We start from the raw sequence: 22,127 nt of genomic DNA on the forward strand, positions 1-22,127 counted from the left end.
AACGCTTGATGAAAGTCACTGCGACCTGTTATTGCAATAATAAGTGCACTTACTGCCGCGCAGCACGCCATCATGCTTGCTGTACGGTATGGTTGTGACAAAATGATACTGAGCCCCAAGTTTCGATTGCCTTTCTTTTTGCATAAATGTACGCTTAATGCTTTTCGCGCTGTAACCGTCTATCGAGAAAAGCTGATGTCTGAACAACAATCACAATCTAGGACGGCAAGCGCAGGTCAGAGAGAGTATAAAATAGAGTACGTAGAAGAACTATTCACATATGTACAAATGATTGACAAGGTAAGTTCGCTTCTGGGGTGACTTCTTCTTCTTCGACAAGGCTTGCTCTACGGCACTCCCCGCCGGCAGCGTTTGCTCAACTATAGCAGTATTCGATAGCAAAGTATTCGAGATCTTAACAAGTTATATAACAGGTCGATGTTAGGTAGTCACTATCAACAACTTCTTCAAAACAAAAGATCGTTACGGGAGTTTCACAGGGCTCGGTATTAGGTCGTCTTCTTTCTTTCTTTTAACAGCGAATCTGTTTAGCAAATCGTTCCTTATAGCTCATATCACGAAACTATCATCATCATAAACGGGTATGTGCCACAGAAACTGGGTAAATCCCACTTCCTTCGGGTTAGATTCCTAGAATATTTCGCAGCCGTAGTCGGGCAACCTGTCCAAAGTGTAAAGCTCCCTCCAAAACAGTCTCGAGCTTGTCAAACAACTACTCAGACAAATTATTTATCCGCCTTTGTCCAAACGTCCCAGGAGGGACAAGATGACGGCTTAGCAAATTAATTTTACGTTCCATTGGGTTGCGTATCTGACATTAAAGGGGCCCTGCAACACCTTTCTTAGTTATATAGGAACAGTCTCATTATTGACGTATGACTCTTCACGAGTCATATGCCGCAAAAAGTTTTCGAATCCGTCAAGTCTAAGTGGTGTTACCAAATTATAGAGATCACGTTCCGCAGCTTTCTCCCTCAACTCAACGCAGCGAGCGCGCGGAAAGCTGCGCGCGGCGTGAAGGGGGGAGGGCGGAGGGGCGAGGAGGCGACGTCAGCGCCGGCGGCATTTTTTTTTCTTCATTTTTTTCTCTCTGGCGTCTCGGCGCAACCACGTGGTCTGTGGCGCCACTTCCGGTCGGCTCGCGCGGTCGTCGTCGAGCGGCGGAGCCCATGGCACCGTGTATCGCGCGTGCTTGAAAACTACGAGTCGATTTGGTAATGTTGGGTGTGCACCTCGAACTGCCGTAGTGTTTTCATCGCTCTGCCAACCATGGACGTAAACTTGCGTGCGCGTTTGGAACGAATGACAGCTGAGATGGGTTTCGACCCACACTCCGATACACCGCCTCGTCGCACTGCTCGCGCTTGAATTGTATTCAACACGGCAAAGCTGCGTCACGGCGTGACTGCGTGCACCCTTCTCCCATTGGCGGTACTTCGATGCTGTTTGCTCTTCGAATGCGGGCGCACAGCGAGTGCGGGCTGACAACAAAGAACTAAAGACTAGAAGAAAGGATTGTGGGGCATCGGGCTGGCGCGGACCCATCCCCCGGCTGTCTGCAGCTACCGTGAAAATGCGAGTCTGCTTGGTTGCTGTGTCGCGGTTTCTCGGGAACCTGAGACTACGGGGAGGATACGCCGAGGTACGGCTCGATGACATACTGAACAGACAGCGAACGGGACTCTCGCCATACAGCGAACACAGGTATCCTAAGCTAGCCGGCGCCATCATTGTTATCGGAGAAATGCTGCACCGCTGCCTCGGTGCCGACGATGCAGTTTCCAGCTGACGAGGCAACATTCGAACGGCTGCCGCTCTCAACGGCAACCGGCGATGGTCAAAAGCACAGAAATATTCACGATTTCGGCACTGCACATGAACGCAACCACGCAACTACGAGCAGACGAGCTGTCGGTGAGACCTGAAGTGCTAATATTAATGTTTGTTCGGTGTTTTAACGGCATAACACAATATAAACATACATATTATCTACTTATTGAACTCAAAATTAACAACTAAGGTAATAATGAGGGTGTTATCGTGATTATAACATCAGCCAATGGTGGAACTGCCGACAATCGCGTCATATATTGCGGACGAATACATCATTTGTCGAGAGAAGAGGGAGCGATTTTCAGCTGACTTTGAGAATTTATTGTAAATTCCAGGCCGCTCGCTTCGCTATAATATTTGGCTCGCGTGTTCTCGGGAGCCTCGACTACCGATTGGCAGCGCTTTTTGACCTTGCTCAAAAAGTGTTGCAGGGCCCCTTTAAGGTGAACTTGGTGATGACACGTTCGATCGTGCATTTCAAAACTACACTGCGTATACCCAAAGTTAGATTTGTTGTACCACTCTGCGTCATGGTTTCGCATTGCGACGTCTGTAACGTTGCTGAAAGAAGTAAATTGAGCGATGTTTAAAATACTCCATTGACCATCATTAACATGACAAATTTTCAACAGGAAAGCTGTTTAAGCCGATCGTCCATTAAAAATGAAGAAGGCAATAGACGGGCGGCAAACAGCAGTTAAGGTTTCTAGACAGACGTAACCAATAATTGAGAAAAGCTTTAATAAACCGTCGGGATTAACACAGTGATAAACACCGTGGCCTCACATTTCAGCTTCGCTGAAGCATCTGTACGGAGTGCTTCAGCGGTACGTACAACGATATAATACCAGGGAGCGGGAAAGGCAACGGCGGCTGCGAGAAGATCCCGAAGCGATGGAGGCCCTGCGCGAACGACGACGTGCCCGTAGATCTATGGGAGGTGCGGATGCTCGGTTTCAACGCGTTTCGCTCTCTGGAATTTGGACATATCCGTGTCGTGTCTGTGCCTGTCTGTGGTTTAACTCGAACCTCTCTGCGCTGAGAAACAACCTAGGAACAACCTAGCATCACCTAGCTGAAGGCTAGCAACGACCAAAAACAAAGAGATCAGGCTTCATAATCGTCCAGCTTCGCTGTTCCAAGCCTTGGACGACTTAATGCAAGCTTCGCAATTTTTTTCATAGTAAAGTTGTCCGCTTGTTTTCGAAGGACGTTCCATTCCCACACGCTTGATTTCTCAATGCTACCAGATTTCTCCTAGAGAATTCAGTCAATTTGTGCATTCAACCGAAAGTAGCTGTGCGCCCATATTCGAATTGACATAGGCTCATCGACATGTGCATTAAAGCGCACGTCAGATATCAGAGCCTTGTAGAGCAATGCTAGAGTTAAGAGAGAGAGAGAAAGAGCAGAGGAAGGCAGGGAGGTTAACCAGAAGTTTGTATCCGGTATGCTACCCTGCACTGGGGTTGGGGAATAGGGGGTTGAAAGCGAGAGAGAGAAAATAAATAATAAGAAAAAAAATTACACCATCTCCCGCTAAAGGGGACCATGAGGCGATGCGAAGCCGCAGCACTTGCACGATCGCGTTCCGATGGCGTTCGTTGGGCATGCTACCGACCTCGCGTCGTGGAACGAGAAGAGGGACGCTACGCGCGTCGTATCTTCCATCTAGCCTGGCCGTTAATTCTCACAGGGCGAGCGGGGAACGCGGTCGACAGGCGGGCGAGAGGGGGGCAGCGTAGGAGAGGAGAGAGAAGGGGAGGGGACGCGCATGCGCTTGAGCGCATCGCGGCGTTGCACAGGAGAGAATTTCGGCATGTCTAGCCCGCGTTTCAGAGGAAGAGTGGAAAGGGGGAGGGGAGAGGGATATGGGGAGAGGGGAAGGTGGGAGAGGGGAAGGGGTGGGAGTGCGAGCCCGTGGCAGACTGGAATTCTTTTTTTTTTGAGCGACGCTTCTTAGGCCCGCACCCCGCCGTCGAAGCTCTAGATGCGGCGCCGGCGCAAAAAGACAAGTGAAACGCCGCGCGCGGCACAAGGAAAAAGAAAAACACGGCGCGCGTCGCGCAACAAACAAGGCGCGCAGCGCTAATAAACAGTTTCAAAACGTACATGGTCGGTCGCGTTCCATGTCTACGGAGCTTCGCTCATCGGTTGTTTACGTACACAGAACTGCAGATTTTTTTTTCATTTTTCATTTTTTTTTTTTACGACGCGCAAGATGATTGTATACATTGTCGTGCTGTGGTGAAGCGCGACAATAATGCAGTTCTAGAAAACGCTGTTATTAGCCTGCCGTTTCTTGAAATTTGCTCTAAGCATAGCTTGAGCTTGCACGCAACGTATACACCGTTAAGCTCAGGGAATTCACGCACTGCCCAAGACGTCACTGGAACGGCGAATGTGTGCACGTCGTCAACGGAGGCGGCTTGAACTTCAATACAGTGGCTAGGCGGGCTTGTTGGTACGTACACATAGTTATTCTCAGCGCACAAACGGGACATGCGTGTCCCATTTGTGCGGTAGAGTGGTAACTTTCATGTCCCGTTTGTGCGCTGTTTTAAAATAACTAGGAGGCGGCTTGCTCAGAAGCAAAGCCCACGACCACACCCCCCTTTCACCGCCTTCGTTCGCAGTAGCGACGGTTGAACATTCGTCGGGTGACGTCGTTTCCTTTCACTGTGATTGTCAGACGCAAGCTGGCGCCGTTTCGTCCGAGGCCACGGTGCCGGTGTTTCCTTGGAGAGATATGACTGTGCATTCGGTAAAATTGTCGGCACCGCATCAGGTCGAATAGACGGCTTTCCTCTGGGCACTCGAACTTCCGCTCCGTTAGTTACATGCACGTATAATGTCTCTTGATGAAGTGAGGCTCAAATTCACACACAGTGCAATCGGCACCGAGGGTCTTGTCAAGTCGGCAGAAATTTCTTTCCCACACACAATTTGTCGCTCTTTATCATCGGCAGTATGGTGCCTTGACGGACGCTTTCTCCGCGCATCGAGACACACTAATTTGGAGCTTTAAAAAGCGATATCTTGCGGCCTTGGTTCATGCGGGCGTACACAGTCTTGCACCCGAGCGCGTAGCAGTGATTTAAACGCTGTTCCTTTTTTTTATTTTGGTCACTGATGCGCGGCGCAACTCGCAGACGCGAACGCAAGCGAGTCGGCACATGCCAACTTTCCTCGGCGCGGCCGGGCAAGAGGGTAGACGCGTGCGTTCCTTCATTTACGCGTGTCGCGTCCCCGGACGTCTTCAAGATTATGCGACGCCAGCGCCGCCGCTACTTTCTTCAAAAGAGGGGACACCGGTTTGCATGGTGCGCCGGCTTTGGTTGCGCCACTCAAAATATTCTAGTACACTCTAGTTGAAAGGGGGAGGGGAGAGGGGAAGTGGAGAGGGGTATGGGAGTGGGAGAGGGGAATGGGAGAGGGGAAGTGGAGAGGGGTAGAGGACATGGGGAATGGTGAGGGGGTGTGGAGAGGAGGTGTGTGGATAGGGTATGCGCATGCGCAGTAAGGGTGGTCACGCCGACACCACCACCACCGGATTGAGCTCCGCCTTAAGATACTTCGCATCTAAAAAGCAATCACAATCCACACACACACAAGAGCGTTCTGCTCAGAGGCGCTCTGACAGGCCAGTGGATCGCAGGAAGGCTAGTAGTGCTTGCAAAGGCCTTCTTCTGCGACGTTATGTCCGGACGATGGCGTAAAAGTCTTTCTTCTGACAAGGCTGGTCGTCTAACTTGTTGAGAGCATGGCAAAGAGATTGTCTGTGTGCTATACTTCGTAGAATCACACAGAACATGCCGAATTGTTTCTTCGTTGCCGCAGTGTTCACAGGCGGTGGTGTCGGCCATCCCTATGCGAAATGCATACGCATGGGTAAACGCGACGCCCAGCCATAATCTACAGAGAACGGTAGCGTCACCTCGGCGAAGTCTTGATGGCAGTCAAAGGCTTAACGTAGGATCAAAGGAGTGTAGTCGTGCATACATGAAATGTGGCTCATTCCAATTTGACATGGCGCATTGGCGAGCGAGCATGCGGAGCTTCCGAGCAGCGTCTGTCCTAGAAAGAGGTATCGACAGGTCGCGGTCCTCTGTATGGGCTGAACGGGCAGCTTGATCGGCCCGTTCATTGCCGATAATCCCACAGTGACTTGGTAGCCATTGAAATGTAATGCAGTGTCCTTTCTCGGTGAGGTGGTGGAACATGTCGGCAGTCTCAAATACCAACTGTTCGTGCGGACCGCGGCGTAAAGTCGACAGTAGAGACTACAGTGCCGCCTTGGAGTCGCAGAAAATCGTCCACCTTTTTCTCATTTGGTCGTTAATGAAAAGCAGCGAGGCGCGAAGCACTGTGAGCTCTACTGCCGTCGATGTTGTTGGGTGAGCCGTCCTGAACTTGATAGTTGTGGCGATCGTTGGAATCACGACCGCCGCTGTTGAACTGCTCGGTAGGACGGAGCCGTCAGTGTAGACGTGAGTCGAGTCGCGATACTTCTCGTACAATAGAAATAAAGCGAGCTGTTTAAGAGCTGATGCTGACAGATCTTGTTTTTTCTGGACGCTGGTATTGTCAGGTTGATGACTGGTTGTTTCGGGCACCATGGAGGAACCGAAGGTCTCGCCGCCAGTGTGAAGCCAGTTGGTAGTGATTCGCCGTGCGTGGTTACTGTTCGGCAAAAGGAGGTGCGTGGTCTGTCCGCTGGTAGAGAGGCTAGGGGGTGGTGTGGTGTCTTATGTGGGTCCTCAGTGCTTCAACCTCAATATGAGTCTTTATGAGGTGGTCCTTGGCGATGGCTATGGTGGCCGCTGTTGAAGCACTTTGAGGCAGGCCTAAACAATTCCGAGGGTCTGGGCCTGAACACTCTGTAGCATGCGTCGACTTGTCTTGTTTGCGTTAGTTAATGCAGGCAAAATGTATCACAGGAAACCGAGAAACAGCACCTTGTACAGTTGTAACATAGCACTGGGCGACATTCCCCAAGTCTTTCCAGCGAAAAACTTGAAGAGGTGAGAAATGCCTGCCAACCGCTTTTTCAGGTACGAGGCGTGAGGACTCCATGATAGTTCTCTGTCTATTATGACGCCCAGGAACTTGTGTGATCGACAATACGGTATACTTTGACCATCGATTGATACACTGTAGTTAGACATTGGTTTGCGCGTAAATGCCAGAAGAGCACACTTTCCGGTAGAAATTTCCAGGCCTCGATCACGGAGGTACAGAGCAACTTGAGTGGCTGCTCTCTGGATTCTCGCTCGCAGCTGCAGGCGAGTTACCGCAGATGTCCAGACGCAGATATCATCTGCGTAAGTTGACAAACAAACAGTTTAAATGTTTAAATGCTTAAATGGATACGCAGCTACCTCTGCATGCGATCCTTTTTTTGTGATTACGGAGGACGGCGACACTTCCCTACACTACTGTTATCGTGGTGTTCCCCAGGGCGGTGTGCTCAGCCCTGTGCTCTTCAATCTTACGCTGATTGCTCTCCATGCACACCTGCTAGAGTTAAGGTTTAGTGATCTGACAATGGATGTCATTTTAGGGGCGAAGCTCCTTAAGCCGTGGGTCTGTCCTTCCTCTGTGACTGGTTTGTAACCACTCGTCAACGTCATCTTCTTCTACTGCATACCAGAACGCGCGCTTCTCATGAGCTAGTATGCAGTTCTGGTATGCAGTAGCAGAAGAAGACGACGTTGACGAGTGACTCTCGTGCGCTCACCGCGGCCGGGATTCGCGCGCTTCTCATGAGCTAGTATGCAGTTCTGGTATGCAGTAGCAGAAGAAGACGACGTTGACGAGTGACACTCGCGTTCGCAGCGAGTCACCGGATGGAGAAGGTGACAGTAGACGAACAAAATAAAAGTTGATTTGTATATACGCACACAGTCTCACGTCTTTCTTAATGATGTAATGGGCGAACTTTCACGGGAGGGTTACGGTTTTACCGATGATGTCCCTCTCTCGAGCTTCGCCCACTTATCGTCATTCATTCCGTGGATATGGCGTGATTTTTTTTGTGTGTGACAATCGTGATCCACACAACGTGTTTCGATCTAATTTAAGCACTTTTACGTCTTATGCTCATCCCTTTGCTATGCTCACATTTTTCCTTTGCTACACAGGGCGTCTCTTCTCGTGTGTGACTACGTCAGAGTGCCATGTCCCATTATGCATTATATTGAGTTTTCTATTTTATTAATGCGAAGCATCTTATAGCGGAGTTCAAACCGGTCGTGGCGTGCGGCGTGACCACCCTTACTGCGCATGCGCATACCCTCTCCACTTCCCTTCTCCCATTTCCCTGTCTCAACTTCCCCTCTCCCCTCTCCTCTCCCCCTCTCCAATCTTCCTCTGAAACGCAGGCTAGACATGCCCCAATTCTCTCCTGCGCAACGCAGCAATAAGCACCAGCGCATGCGCGTCCCCTCCCCCTCTCTCTCCTCTCCTACGCTGCCGCCCTCTCGCGCGCCTCTCGAGCGCGCTCCCCGCTCACCTTGTGAGAATTAACGGCAAGGCTAGAGGGAAGACAAGACACGCGTAGCGTTCCTCTTCGCGTTCCACGACGCGAGGTCGGTAGCATGCCCAACGAACGCCAACGGTACACGATCGTGCAAGTGCTCCGGCTTCGCATCGCCTCATGGTCCCCTTTAGCGGGAAATGGTGTAATATTTTGGCGGTCAGCCTTCACATCTAATTCTTATGCTTTGCCTCGAACCTTGTTTTATCTTGCACTTTCTAATTTCTCATGCTTGTCTCTGTCCAGTATTATTTCATCAAATAATACCGATGGATTGAAGTGCTTTTCAGCGAGCCAGAACATAGTCACTCACTAGTTTTTGTTACCTTCAAGTCGCCCAAGGGATTGTGAAGTAAACTAGCGTTTCTGTATAAAGAAATAAAGCCCTCTCTGACGGATATTTATAATATTTTTTAAGCCAAAAGCTTTAAATGCCTCATCAAACGCGAAAATTGACCGTCGGTGTCCCGCGCTCGGTGGCATCAACCATATTCGTGCGCAGGGTTCGCCCTTAGGGGGGAGGGGGTGGCAAAGTTTCACATTAGCGTCCCCTACCCTCTCCGCCCCGCATTGGAAGAGCCCAATGACAACATGCTTCACAGCGGATAAACAAAAAGAAAACATGGAGCGGTGACCTGCTTCTTACAATGGCCCGCCTTTGGGCCCTAGTTGCCCCGCCATGGTGGTCTAGTGGTTATGGCGCTCGACCGCTGACCCGAAGGTCGCGGGATCGAATCCCGGCCGCGGCGGCTGCATTTTCGATATAAAAATGGAAGCTTGAGCGAGTTGGTATGCGTTCATCTTTGTTGAAACAGCGCTCACGAGACGACGACGAAGTAACAAACGGGCCTCAAACATTTTCGATAGAGGCGAAAATGTTTGAGGCCCGCATACCTGAATTTAGGTGCACGTTAAAGAATTCCAGGTGGTCGAAATTTACGGAGCCGTCCCCTAAAGCGTCCCTCATAACCACATCGTGGTTTTGGGACGTTAAACCCCAGATAATATTATTATAGCCTTTGGAAGTCTTCTCTTTTTCGATTTTTCAACGTTTCGTCGTAATCAAATGAAATCAATCTGGGACCATTTTCGGCTTATATAGTAAGCCTATAGCCTTGGAAGTATAGATTTTCGCGATTTTTCAAATTTTGTCGAAATCAAATAAAATCGATTTGGGACCATTTCCGGCCTAAATAATCAACCTAAGCCTTTGGAAGTCTTGTATTTTTTTATTTTTCAAAGTTTCGTCGCAATCAAATTAAATCTATCAGGGACCATTTCCAGCCTAAATAGTAAGCCTATAGCCTTTGGAAGTCTTGTATTTTTCGATTTTTGAAAGTTTCGTCGTAATCAAATGAAATCGATCTGGGACCATTTCCGGCTGAAATAGTAAGCGTAAGCCTTTGGAAGTCTTGTATTTTTCGATTTTTGAAAGTTTCGTCGTAATCAAATGAAATCAATCTCGGACCATTTCCGGCCTGAATAAAGTAAGTATAGCCTTTGTAAGTCTTGTATTTTTCGATTTTTCGAAGTTTCGTCGCAATCAAATGAAATCTATCTGGGACCATTTCCGGCCTAAATAGTAAGCCTATAGCCTTTGGATGTCTTCTATTTCTCGATTTTTCAAAGTTTCGTCGTAATCAAATGAAATCGATCTGCGACCATTTTCGGCTTATATAGTAAGCCTATAGCCTTTGGAAGTATAGATTTTCGCTATTTTTCAAATTTTCTCGAAATGAAATGGAATCGATCTGGGACCCTTTCCGGCCTAAATAATAAGCCTAAGCCTTTGGAAGTCTTGTATTTTTCGATTTTTAAAGTTTCGTCGTAATCAAATGAAATCCATCTGGGACCATTTCCGGCCTAAATAGTAAGTATACCCTTTGGAAGTCTTGTATTTTTCGATTTTTCAAAGTTTCGTCGCAATGAAATTAAATCCATCAGGGACGATTTCCAGCCTAAATAGTAAGTATAGCCTATGGAAATCTTGTATTTTTTTATTTTTCAAAGTTTCGTCGCAATGAAATAAAATTGATCTTGGGCCATTTTCAAAGTTTCGTCGAAATCAAATGAAATCTATCTGGGACCATTTCTGGCCTAAATAGTAAGTATAGCCTTTGGAAGTCTTGTATTTTTCGATTTTTCAAAGTTTCGTCTCAATGAAATTAAATCTATCAGGGACGATTTCCAGCCTAAATAGTAAGTATAGCCTATAGAAATCTTGTATTTTTTGATTTTTCAAAGTTTCGTCGCAATGAAATGAAATTGATCTTGGGCCATTTTCAAAGTTTCGTCGAAATCAAATGAAATCGATCTGGGACCATTTCTGGCCTAAATAGTAAGCCTATAAGCCTTAGGAAGTCTTGTATTTTTCGATTTCTGGAAGTTTCGTCCTAATCAAATGAAATCGATCTAGGACCATTTCCGGTATAGCCTTTGGAAGTCTTTTTTCGATTTTTCAAAGTTTCATCGAATTTGGATGAAATCGATTTTGGGTCCGTTTCTGGCCTAAATATTAAGCGTGCAGCCTTTGAAAATCTTGTACTTATCCATTTTTTAAGCGTTCATCAGATTTTGACGGAATGGGCCTTGGGCTTATTTAGTTTCTCTACTTTAAAATGTTTTGTTCAATTTTGCTAAAATTCATTTGAGGGATATCTTCCACCTAAGAGCTTTTGGCTTGCCTTTCTGGCAAAAAATACTTCTAAGATTTGCTTTATCGTAAAACAGATATTTCGAAAAGTCGAAAAATAAAAGGCCTCTAACGGATATAGCATCAAATCTTCGTCATTAATTACATGAAAATATTTTTGAAGTGGCACCTGCAGCGAGACCTGGACATACAACCCTAGCATCCATTTTAGGATTATGGGCGGCAATAATGCAGACACTAGCTTATAAGCACTGTTGGCTGTGCCATTGCAGTAGCCGAGTGGCTAAGGCGTTAAGCTCAACACCGAAAGGGCGGTAGATCGAATCCTGGGGAGGGTATCGCTAGAAAAGAGAAAGGTGATGCTAATACTCTTGGAATTCTTAACGGATGCGATTGCGGCAAGAGGGTTCCTGGAGTGAGGGACCCTCCCACCTAGAGTTACCGTGGCCTTTGTTTATTCATTCCATTTTTTTTTTAATTTGAACGCATATTCATGGAACCGATATCTTGCACATTGTTTACATAGTACCCTCACCGCAGCGGTGGCGAAACGCTTGGGCGTCCGCTTCCACTATGGGAGGTACCGGGTTCGATCCCCAGAGCCAGCCGGCCACCCACCGGTCTCCAATGGGTACAAGCGGGCTTCAGGGTGGTGCTACAGTGCCGCAGTGGTGCGAAGCTGAAGACGCATGAAGGACTCCCTACTTGCTGCGTGGGACCAGTGGCCACGTCCCATGCAGTGAACCGGAGGTCCTCCTAACATCTAACTTAGAAAAAAAAGGAAGAATAAAATCTTTACTCTGATTTATAGGTCTCGCCGGCCTTTTTATCGCATTTATTTTTTGTCGGTCTGTACGTTGCAACCATTTGTATGGTGGGCGTGTCAGTGCGAGCCTCGATACACCAACGATGGCATCATCGTATACTCAGCATTACCGGCAGTGCGATTACAACTATTGGACACGAGCTGTGTTTTATCCATGGTAACCGCATCCCTGTATGCCTTTCGTTTTTCTCAGCGAGGCCGGCAACGGGATTCAAACCAGTGCCCTCCCGGTTGTGAGCCGACCTCTTTACCATCTCGGTTACAACTGCGGCACAGGAAATAGTGTTTATAAGTTGCTCTGCACATCATTGTAGCGCATACGTGAAACCTAAACGCTGTGCTTGCGTGTTAATTCCTACGTAAATTCACAGCGTCACAAACAAAATCTGGCGTCATTTGTAATCAGTAAGGTAAGGCTATATTCTCTGGAAATCTAGAATTTCTGCATTTTTGAATGTTTCGTCGCATTCTGATGGAATACATTTTGTGTGAATTTTTGACCGAAAGCGTAAGACCTTTGGCCGTCTTGAGTTTCTGGATTTTTGAAAGTTTCATCGCATTTTGAAGAAATCAATTTGAATGTCCCGATCGCACGGTGCGTTCGCACGGGTCCCGATTACGCGATCGCATTCCAATCTTGTAGGCGAAGCTCAAGCGTCCTCCAATTTCTATTCACGGCACCACGTCGAAGATTGCGTAACGTACACTGCAGTTCATATCGTTGACTTTCCGTGGATGTGTACAGCAGTGAACTGAACTGCGTTTGCCTGTGTTCTTTGTGGGCCTAAAGCCTACTGTGGGGGAGGGCAGTGGCTTCGCGATACGCTAGAGAGACAGAGGATGGGAGAAGGGGGCAGCTTATTTCCTCCTCAGGCGCGTGCGCGTTGCTCTTAGCTGAAACGTCGCGATCAAATTACGATATCTTTTTCCTTATGTACCACACGTGATGGCTGTCTGCTTTGTTATTTATTCGCACAGTCCGTATTTAAGGGAGTTCCAAAGGGCATGGCCAAAATTCAGACGAAGTGCCATGTTTTTCGCGGAAAAACAATGTGAAATGTGGTCTTTGGATATGCATTGCGAGTACTGGTAGTCAGTTGCAACGTAAGAAGGTGGGAGACGTGACCCACCCAGGTGACCAAAGCGCGACAGCCGATTTCTTCCGCGACTAAAGAAGTGATCCCTCACGAGTTCTTCGGCGACGCGGGGTCACCCGTCATCCGGCTCATGACGCCAGTCTAGAATGCGCGCGCGCCCACTGTTGAAGGCTTGTGAGCATCTACCTTTGAAGTGGATATTTCGTTACCTAGCTTGTAAAGTTGTGCCCGCCTATACTCGGCTGCAACCTAAGAAAAGATGTCAGCTGCGCCTATACGGGACCGCGGCGCGCCTGCCGTTCAGCTGTGGAAGACAGTCGTGCTATACCCGCTTTCCACTCGCACCGTGAGTACTTTTTGTCGGCTAATGCTTATACTACGCATATTAACCATTGAAGGTTCGTTACTACCTAAAACATTTTGGCTGAGCGGTGATGTCACGATCACTAAAGAAATCCTATCAGGACGTTGAAGTTTCCGACCTAGAACCAGGTATACACAGGCGGGTGTCTTTATTGGAAAGTCAGCTACCTGAAGCGCTCGAGAAGTGCTCGACGTCACAAAAATGACTAAGCGCTATTGGATGGAGCATGTGACTTATGAAATTTCTCTTTGAGAGAGGGACTGTGATATCTGTCGGCGGAGCGGATATTTTTTCTAGGTTGTAACCGAGTATAGTGTGTTTACAGCTAGACGGCGCCGGATTAATTGCGCCGTTAAGCTCCATAACCACGCGTGCGCGTTATAACGCGTCAGCACGTAGCGTGTAGGCTCGGCGTTGCGTCGCGTTCCTATGGAGGGAGCTGGCGCGCAGTACCACGTTTAAGATGAATGGCCGCACTTCGCCGCGCGTTACCATGGCAAAGGCAACCGAGTCATTTGCTTTTGTCACCGCTCGGGGTGGCATGTATATGATTGGCTACACCTCTTTCTGACACAAAATAATTCCTAATTAAGTAAAGTCATGTCTACACTAGGTCTCTTCGGCAAAGCACCGCATTGAATCCAGGTATCTAACCTCCTTTTCATTAAGGGCAACCGACGGTTTGCTCACGCACCCTTCCCCTTCCCTTTCAATGTAAAATGCTTCCGTCACCTCCCTAGTGCACTTGTCTCGATGGCCAAACAAACACGTGGTTTCATGCGCCATGGGCTGGCAGCCACACTCTCTACAGTGAGCCGGCAAATGTAAGCCTCCGGCAGCCGTTAACGATGATAGGTGTTCCTTTAGTCTAACATTAACGCACCGCCCGCATTGTCCTATATACACCCTCCCGCATGATAATGGCAACCTATAAACAACACAAGACTTACAATGAACATATCTATTCCTCTTCCTGTCCGGACAGAAAGTACATACTTTGCGCACCCCCGAAGTTCTTGCATGCACGCATGTCCTCAATTTGCCCCCGCGTGCATGCAAGAACTTCGGGGAGTTGGTTGGTAACAACTTTATTGATGGTCCGGCAGAGCTTTCGCCGACTGGGCTTTAGGTCTCCCACGTGGGGACGTCGAGGCCTTGCCTCACCGCCGCCTCGCGGGCCTGCTGGACAGCCCAAAGTTGGTCGCCGAGGCTGGGGCTGCGCAAGGCAGCGGCCCACCGCGGCGGAAGGGTTCCGGAGTTAGCACCTAGCGGGTTTTTGTCACAGTCCCAGAGCATGTGATTTAATGTGGCGACCTGAGTGTGGCAGACCTTGCATATATTTGTCGGGTATGTATATGGGTACAGTCTGTTACACTGTGCGGGGTTGGGGTACGTGTGCGTCTGCAGTTGTCTGAGGGCCGCCGCTTGCGTCCTGTTCAGCTTGTCGCTGGGCGGAGGAAAGGTTCGGCGGGCCAGGTAGAAGGCCTTGGTAATTTCATTATAGCTGGTCAAGCGGTCTTTGGTGTTGCCCCATAGACGACGGTCGCCGGTGCGGTTTGTGAACTCGCGCGCCTTGGCGTGTGCCGTCTCGTTTAGGTTGCGTTGAGTCTCTGATACCTCTCCCATGTGAGCCGGAAACCAGATGAGCCTGGTCTGACATTCTACCGCTCGATGGACTTGGCTATTGAGTAGGATTCGGGCCGCTCGTCTCGAGATCCATCCTTTGGCGAAGTTTCTGATTGCTTGTCTCGAGTCGCAGATGACCGTCGTGCACGTCGGATCCGTGAGTGCGAGCGCCACCGCCACTTCCTCCGCTTCTTGTGCGTGCTCGCACGGTATACTTGCCGATATTCTCGTTTGGCCTTTCCAATCGACGACCGCGACCGCGAATCGTGAGCGTTCTGCGTATTCAGCGGCGTCAACGAACCGCGCCCCCATTTCGTCTCCGTAAGTGTGGAGGAGAACTCTGGCCCTGGCCACTCTTCTGCCTTGGTTGTGCTCCGGGTGAACGTTCCGTGGAATTGGGTCAACCCTTAGCGTTTGCCTGATCGTGTCTGGAACGGCGGCTTTCTGGCCTTGTTGTGTGTGGTAACGAATGCCGAGACTTTCCATGATCTGGCGTCCCGCTCTCGTGCTCGATAGTCTTTCTAGTTGTGAAGTGCGCTGCGCCTCGGCGATTTCGCTGAGCGTGTTGTGAAGCCCAAGTTGAAGCAACAGGTGCGTGCTGGTAGACTCGGGTAGCCCCAGAGCTATCTTGTACACCCTGCGGATAAGGACGTCGATCTTGGCTTCTTCTGCCTTGTACCAGTTGTGGAATGCCGCGACGTACGCAATGTGGCACATGACGAAAGAGTGTATAAGTCGTATGAGACCTTCTTCTCTCATTCCGCTTCTTCTGCTAGTAACCCTCTTGAGGAGTCTCATGGCGTTAGTCGTTTTGTGCTTTAGCTTAGCAATCGTTTCGCCGTTGACGCCGTTGGCCTCAATTATCATGCCAAGGACCCTTATGCTCTTTACTATCGGGATGGTTGCTCCGGTGCTCGTGTGCAGCCTGATCTCTTCATATTCTTGCCTAATTGTCGCCGCCCTCCCACCGCCCCCGAGTGGTCTACCCCTTTGCGTGGGGCGGTAGAGTAGGAGTTCAGACTTTTTCGGGGAGCATCGTAGCCCTGTTCCCACGAGATGGTCCTCTATAGTGTCGATTGCTAGTTGTAGCGCCGTTTCGATGTGGCCGTCGCTGCCTTGGTGCACCCAGATGGTAATATCGTCAGCGTATATTGTGTGCCGGACGTCTTCCAGTTTTTGCAGTTTTTCCGCGAGCCCGATCATGACCAGGTTAAAGAGCGTGGGCGAGATGACCGATCCTTGCGGGGTGCCGGTGCTTCCCAACGTCTGCTCTGCTAGCTCGAGGTCTCCCGCCACTAGAATGGCTCGTCTGTCCGTCAAGAAATTTCTAACGTAGTTTACGCGCGTAAACCGAGGTTTAGCCGTGATACCTGGTGTAATATCGCCCAGTGCGCGATCTTATCGAACGCGCTCTCGAGGTCGAGGCCAAGAATTGCTCTGGTCCCCCTCGTCTTGCCATCGAGCACGTGGTGTTTCAGCTGTATCATTGCGTCTTGTGTGGATAGCTGTGGGCGGAATCCTATGATCGACGGTGGATATGCCTCTTTCTGCTCCAGATGTGCTTGCCAGCGGTTAAGCAGAGCGTGCTCCATGGTCTTGCCGACACACGACGTTAGTGATATGGGGCGAAGGTTGTCGAGGCTCGGCGCTTTACCCGGTTTTGGGATAAGGATCATTCTCGCAGTTTTCCACTGTTGCGGGAGGCTACCGCGCTGCCAGCAGTCGTTGATGTATTCCGTCAACTGTTCCACGGATCGGTCGTCGAGATTCTTCAGAGCGCGATTGGACACCCGGTCGGGGCCCGGCGCCGATCTGCTGTTGAGATTGTGCAGTGCCGTCCTGATCTCTTCTACGCTAAAGTCCTTATCCAATTCCTCGTTCGCGTCACCCTCATACGGGCGGTGTTGCACGGACGAAGTGTGCGGCACGTACTTCGCCCGTAAACGGGCTGCGACCGCATTTTTACCATGCTTGTCGAGCTCCTTATGTAAGAGACGTGCAAGACAGTCCCTCTGGTGGGACTTAGTCTTCGTTTCGTCCAGCAGGCACTTGAGCAGGTTCCACGCTTTCCCGTTGTGTAGCTTCCCGTCCACTGCATTGCATAACTCGTCCCATTGCTGGCGGGTGAGCGTGCGACAGTGTTCCTTGTTGCGGTTGATCTCCGCTATTTTCTTTCTGAGTCTCCGATTGAATCTCTGTCCCTTCCATCTGGCCAGGATTGAGTTCTTCGCCTCGATGAGATGCGCCAGGCGGCTGTCCATCCTGTCTGTTTCGACCTCAGTTTCGATTGTCTTGGTTGACGCTTTTGTGTCCGCGACCAGTGAGCGGGTCCATGCTTCGATGTCCGTGATCTTATCTTCTGTAGGCACTTGTTGCCCTCGTTTCTTTCTAAAATCTTCCCAGTCGGTTCAATCAAATTTGCGTTTACTGCCCTGCGCTTTGTCCGGCGTCGGGACATGGATTTCTATTATCATGTGGTCACTCCCCAGGTCGGCGGACGTGTTTTTCCACGTGATGGCTGCCACCCCGGCATTTCTGACGAACGTCAGGTCCGGAGTCGTGTCCCTGGTGGTGGAGTTGCCTATTCTCGTCGGGTGCGCTGGATCTGTAATTAACGTGAAGTCTAGTTCCTTCGCGTCTTGCCCGAGTTGTCTTCCCTTGGCCGTGCTGTATCCGTAACCCCACGCCGTGTCTGCCGCATTGAAATCACCTCCTGCAATAAGCGTCCGGGACCCGGCAATCTTGAGCGTCTTCTGAAGCAACGCCCGAAATCGTTGGCGCAGTTTCGACGGGCTGCTATAGACGTTCAGTAGGAATATGCTTTCTTTCCTCCGCTTAGTCGACACTAATTCGATGAGAGCGTGTTCCATCTGGACGCCGCTTAGTTCATGGTCAACGAATGTGAGACGCTTCCTTACGAGCGTGCATAGACCCCTTCCCTCGATTTTGCTGCTGTGCGCTTTGTAGCCTGTTAAAGTAACCGCGTTTGTAAGCGTTTCTTGTAGTAATATTACGTCTGGTTTTCGTGTTGAATGCCTGATGTGTTGCTGTAGAACTGCCTTTTTGCCGGCGAAGCCGCGGCAATTCCACTGCCATATTACTATCCCTTGATTAGCGTTGGCCATGATGCGGGTTTAAGGTACCCGGCTGCCCTTGATGGGTGCTCGGTCCCGCATCGCTGCTCGCCGTTACGTTTCCGTGTTGCGTAAATACGGGGTGATTCATTGTCATCTGCATGTTTCCCTCGAGGTTAGTGGTCCTGTTTGCGAGCCCGAGGACTGTTGCGTGTAGTGTCTCAATGGTGCTTTGCATGGTGCGTAGCATTTTCTTGATGTCTATAATTTCCGCTTGTACCTGGCTCTCGGAGCCTCCCGCGTAGGCTTCTGGTTGCATCGCCCGTTTTTTCGGAGCCGGTGCGCCCGCGTCTGGAATGCTCGCCGGCACCGGGTGTTTTTCGTTAGGTTTGCTCTGTTCCGGCGCAGCGCGCTCGCGTCTGAGTTCTCGCACCTCTTGCATTAGCTTTTGGAGTAAATCGCGCATTACCGCGTTCTCTTTTCTGAGCTCCTCCACAATACCGGTATTGGTCGCTTGATTTTGCTCTGGAACTGTAGGTGCTTTACCGACCCCCTCCCGCGCAGTGCCCCGGACCTTGTCAGCCCAGCTCACCTTGTCTACGGGAGCCGGCGTCGTAGATCTGGATCTTGTCGGAGCGCGGCTGCGCCTTGTCCTGCTACGAGACCGGGACCGGCTACGGGATCGCGACTTGGATCTTGGTTTGGTCATCTCGGTGGGCGGGAGGTCTTGCTGCGTCAGTTGGTTATTTGCAGATTGATGCTCCCATCGTCGTCTGCGAATCACGTACGGAGTCTTGTACCTTGCTTTGCAGTCCTTGTCGGCGGTCATGTGGGCGCCGCCGCAGAGGTCACACTTGGGCGAGCATTGGTGTTCTTGGTTGGGGTTGCGGAGACCGCAGCCACGGCAGATGCGGTTGGCAGGATTTGGGCAAACGTCCATACGGTGGCCGAGGCGGCCGCATTGGTAACAGATGTCGATTTGCTTGCGATATAAAGTGCAAGGGATGAGTGTTGCACCGTACCTGACGAGCTTGGGCACCTTGAGTCCGTCGAACGCGATGACTACCGTGGACGTATTGCCTATGCGTTTGGCGGCCAGTGCCAGTGGGTTTCTCGGGTTTACGATGTTCTCGTCCAGCGCTCGGGGTCCGTCCTCAATGGGAATGCCTCGAATCACTCCCTTTGTTGTATTATCGGGTGCAGTTTCGTACACATTCACTTCGTGCAGTTTCCCTTGGATGTAAATCTGCCGCATTCTGGCGTAGCGGTCCGCGTTCGCTCGTTTCGGAGTGCTGACGACGACGATGTTCTGGTGCAAGTTCGGACAGACCGTGTCTTCCGCGCTTTCTTCACCCGTCATACTGGCAGCCGCGAAGATGGCGGCGGTGACTGCCGGGGCGCCGACCTTGACGATGTCGAGGCCGCCCTGTGGTCGCACCACAATCTTGATATCCTCTTTCGGTAGTCTGGGCATGCGTCCCGCCTTGATAACCTTTCCTTTGACATTCTTAGGTTTCGTACCTTGCTGGCCTGAACCGAGCATGTCCGTTCTTGCGTCGATGTCGTGCGGCGAGTCCTGCGCGCGGTGCCGGGTTCTCGAACGCCGCGTTCCAGCGGTCTTCCATCCGGCGTCTTCGGTAAGTTCTTCGGCAGAAATATCTTCCCCCATCACTTGCACATTCATTCTTGAGTCACGTTCATCGGCTTGTGCCGCTTCGTTGGAAAGAGTCCGCATACGTGGCACCGCGTCCATCGGCGGCACGCAGCTGTTGCGCCGGCTAGGCCTAGCGGTAGGCGTTCACGCCTAGACCCAGAGTGGCTGCGGCTGGGTCGAAGCACAGAGAGTTCAATAACACCGCGAAAAATGATGGCCCACCTAAAAATCAGGTATCTGTCGATTCCTCTCGACTTCACAGGTCCGTTAGTGAAAGATTTCCGGTGAAGCACGGTTGAAATCGCTGCGAAATCATTTGTTGAAGCCGGAGCCGATGAAGCACGTCCGCTTACTTCGGCGATCGCAGCGCCCTCCCACTTCGGGGAGTATGTGCTTAGAAAAAGCACGTGCCGAGAGAAGCCACATACACGAGATAGAATGGGGCGGGGCGGTATCAACCGATACAGAAGACATTAGAATGGCCTTCACTGAACATTATCGGGCATTATTCGCCGCGCAGGACATTGACTTCGAAAAATTTAAGAACGAGTATCTGCCTGTTTTGCCCCGCGTTGACGATGAAAGAAAGGTGAGTTTGCAAAGGCCAATAACTCCGGCCGAAGTTGAAATAGCAATTGACCAGTTAAATCGTGGCAAATCACTCGTCCTCGACGGATTCACCGCCGCTTTTTATAAACAGTTTAAGCACGAAGTAAGCCCTATCCTCACAGCCATATTTAATGAAGCTTACAAATTTAATACATTACCACCGTCATACAGGACTTCCCACACAGTACTTATGCCCAAAACCGAAGATCCAGATAAGCTAAAATTTGTTTCCGGGTATAGACCAATAGCCCTTACTAATGTAGAATACAAAAATCTATATGAAGGTTTTGGCTAGAAGACTACAGACTGTGATTAAAGACATCGTTGGGCCTCATCAAACGTGCGGTATCAAAGGGCGTTCGATTGTGACCAATATTCACACAGCGCGCAGCATACTTGAATGCTGTGATTATTCAGATGAGCGAGTTGCCATCTTACAGATTGATTTTCAAAAGGCGTTCGATTGTGTTGACCATGGAATTTTGTTTGCTCTGTTAAATTATGTTAACCTTGGTTCTGTTATTTGCGAGGGAGTGACCCTGGCGTACCGAAACTGCACTACGAAGTTGATCGTGAATAAGAGTCTGGGGGCCCCCATTAGTGTGCAGCGTTCGGTTCGTCAGGGTTGCCCCCTCAGCCCTTTGTTATTTTGCATGTATATTGAAACTTTGTGCCTCAAAATTGTCAATGAACGTAGAATCAATGGTTTTGAGTTACAGGCAGCACAAGTTAAGCTGCTTGCATATGCGGACGATGTGGCTATTTTTTCAAGGGACAAACGTAGTATCGAACAGGCTGTCGAAACCGTGCGCGATTTCAGCCAAGCTACAGGGAGCGGAGTTAACTGGTCGAAGTCCCTAGGGCTCTGGCACGGATCGTGGCCAACCAAACCTGACCACTTCGCTACGTGCCTTGGGTGACGACCCCGGGCAGGTATTTGGGCGTCCCGCTCGATGGTTAACGCGACAGCGATCATTATTGGAAAGGTCAGGCGAAAGATATACGGGAGAAAGCCGACAAGTGGAAAGGAGCCGTCTTATCGATCTTTGCCAGAGCCACTGTTTGTAACTTGTTTTTTATCAGCAAGTTGTGGTACGTAATGCAGGTGCTGCATTGCTCCCGGACTAATGTGCAGAAGTTTCACAGAATATTTGCCATATTTGTCTGGGCTTCTGAGTGGGAGCGATGCAGCCGTACCAACTTGTTTCGACGGGTCAAAGATGGGGGGCTGGGACTTGGTCACCTCTTTTTGCGGCAGCTTGTTAGCCGTTTTTTTGTTTTTTAGAGACGTTACTGATCCCTTCCTGCGCACACTGAGTCAAATGCGACTTGGTAGATGTCTCCCTGAGTATGTTGTTACTACCGAAGATTGTGTGGGAGGGATTGGCGGTTTCTATAAAGAAATAGTGTCTAGTGTCAGGTTTCTTTCTGTAAGATTTTCAAGAGAGTACCTTTCGTATGTAAAAAGAAAAGAACTTTATTTTTCCTTCTGCGACATTGTCTTCCCAGTGCCGTTGTACAGGTCCTTGTACAGTGGAGGCCCAGGTAGCAATGTTTTAAAGAGAGTAAAAAAAATGCAGGTGCCGCCGGGAACAAAGACTTTTTTCTTTAAACTTCATACCGGAACGTTGCCTGTTAAAGCCTTTTTGGAGACAAGGGGTTGCTTTTTGCCATGGGGAAGTCATTGTTTGATTTGCAAATTGCCAGAAACGATACACCATGTTTTTTTACAGCGAAAGCTGTTATGAGATCATTTCACCGGCCGTTTTTGGCGCCGTAGTTGTCCGCCGCCGCCGCCGCCGCCGCCCGCGCCGGCGTCCGTAACCAGTATC

General features: G+C 49.9%; 1 protein-coding gene across 1 annotated transcript; it reads right to left on the bottom strand.

The window, feature by feature from the left end:
• Nucleotides 1-18,069: 18,069 nt before the first annotated feature.
• On the bottom strand, nucleotides 18,070-19,716 carry LOC125759133 (uncharacterized). The gene has a single exon (XM_049417454.1). The coding sequence runs from the start codon at nucleotides 19,714-19,716 to the stop codon at nucleotides 18,070-18,072; it is 1,647 nt and encodes a 548-aa protein (XP_049273411.1).
• Between the last annotated feature and the right edge of the window lie 2,411 nt (nucleotides 19,717-22,127).

The sequence above is a fragment of the Rhipicephalus sanguineus genome, chromosome 7 (assembly GCF_013339695.2).
Source record: "Rhipicephalus sanguineus isolate Rsan-2018 chromosome 7, BIME_Rsan_1.4, whole genome shotgun sequence".
NCBI lineage: Eukaryota > Metazoa > Arthropoda > Arachnida > Ixodida > Ixodidae > Rhipicephalus > Rhipicephalus sanguineus.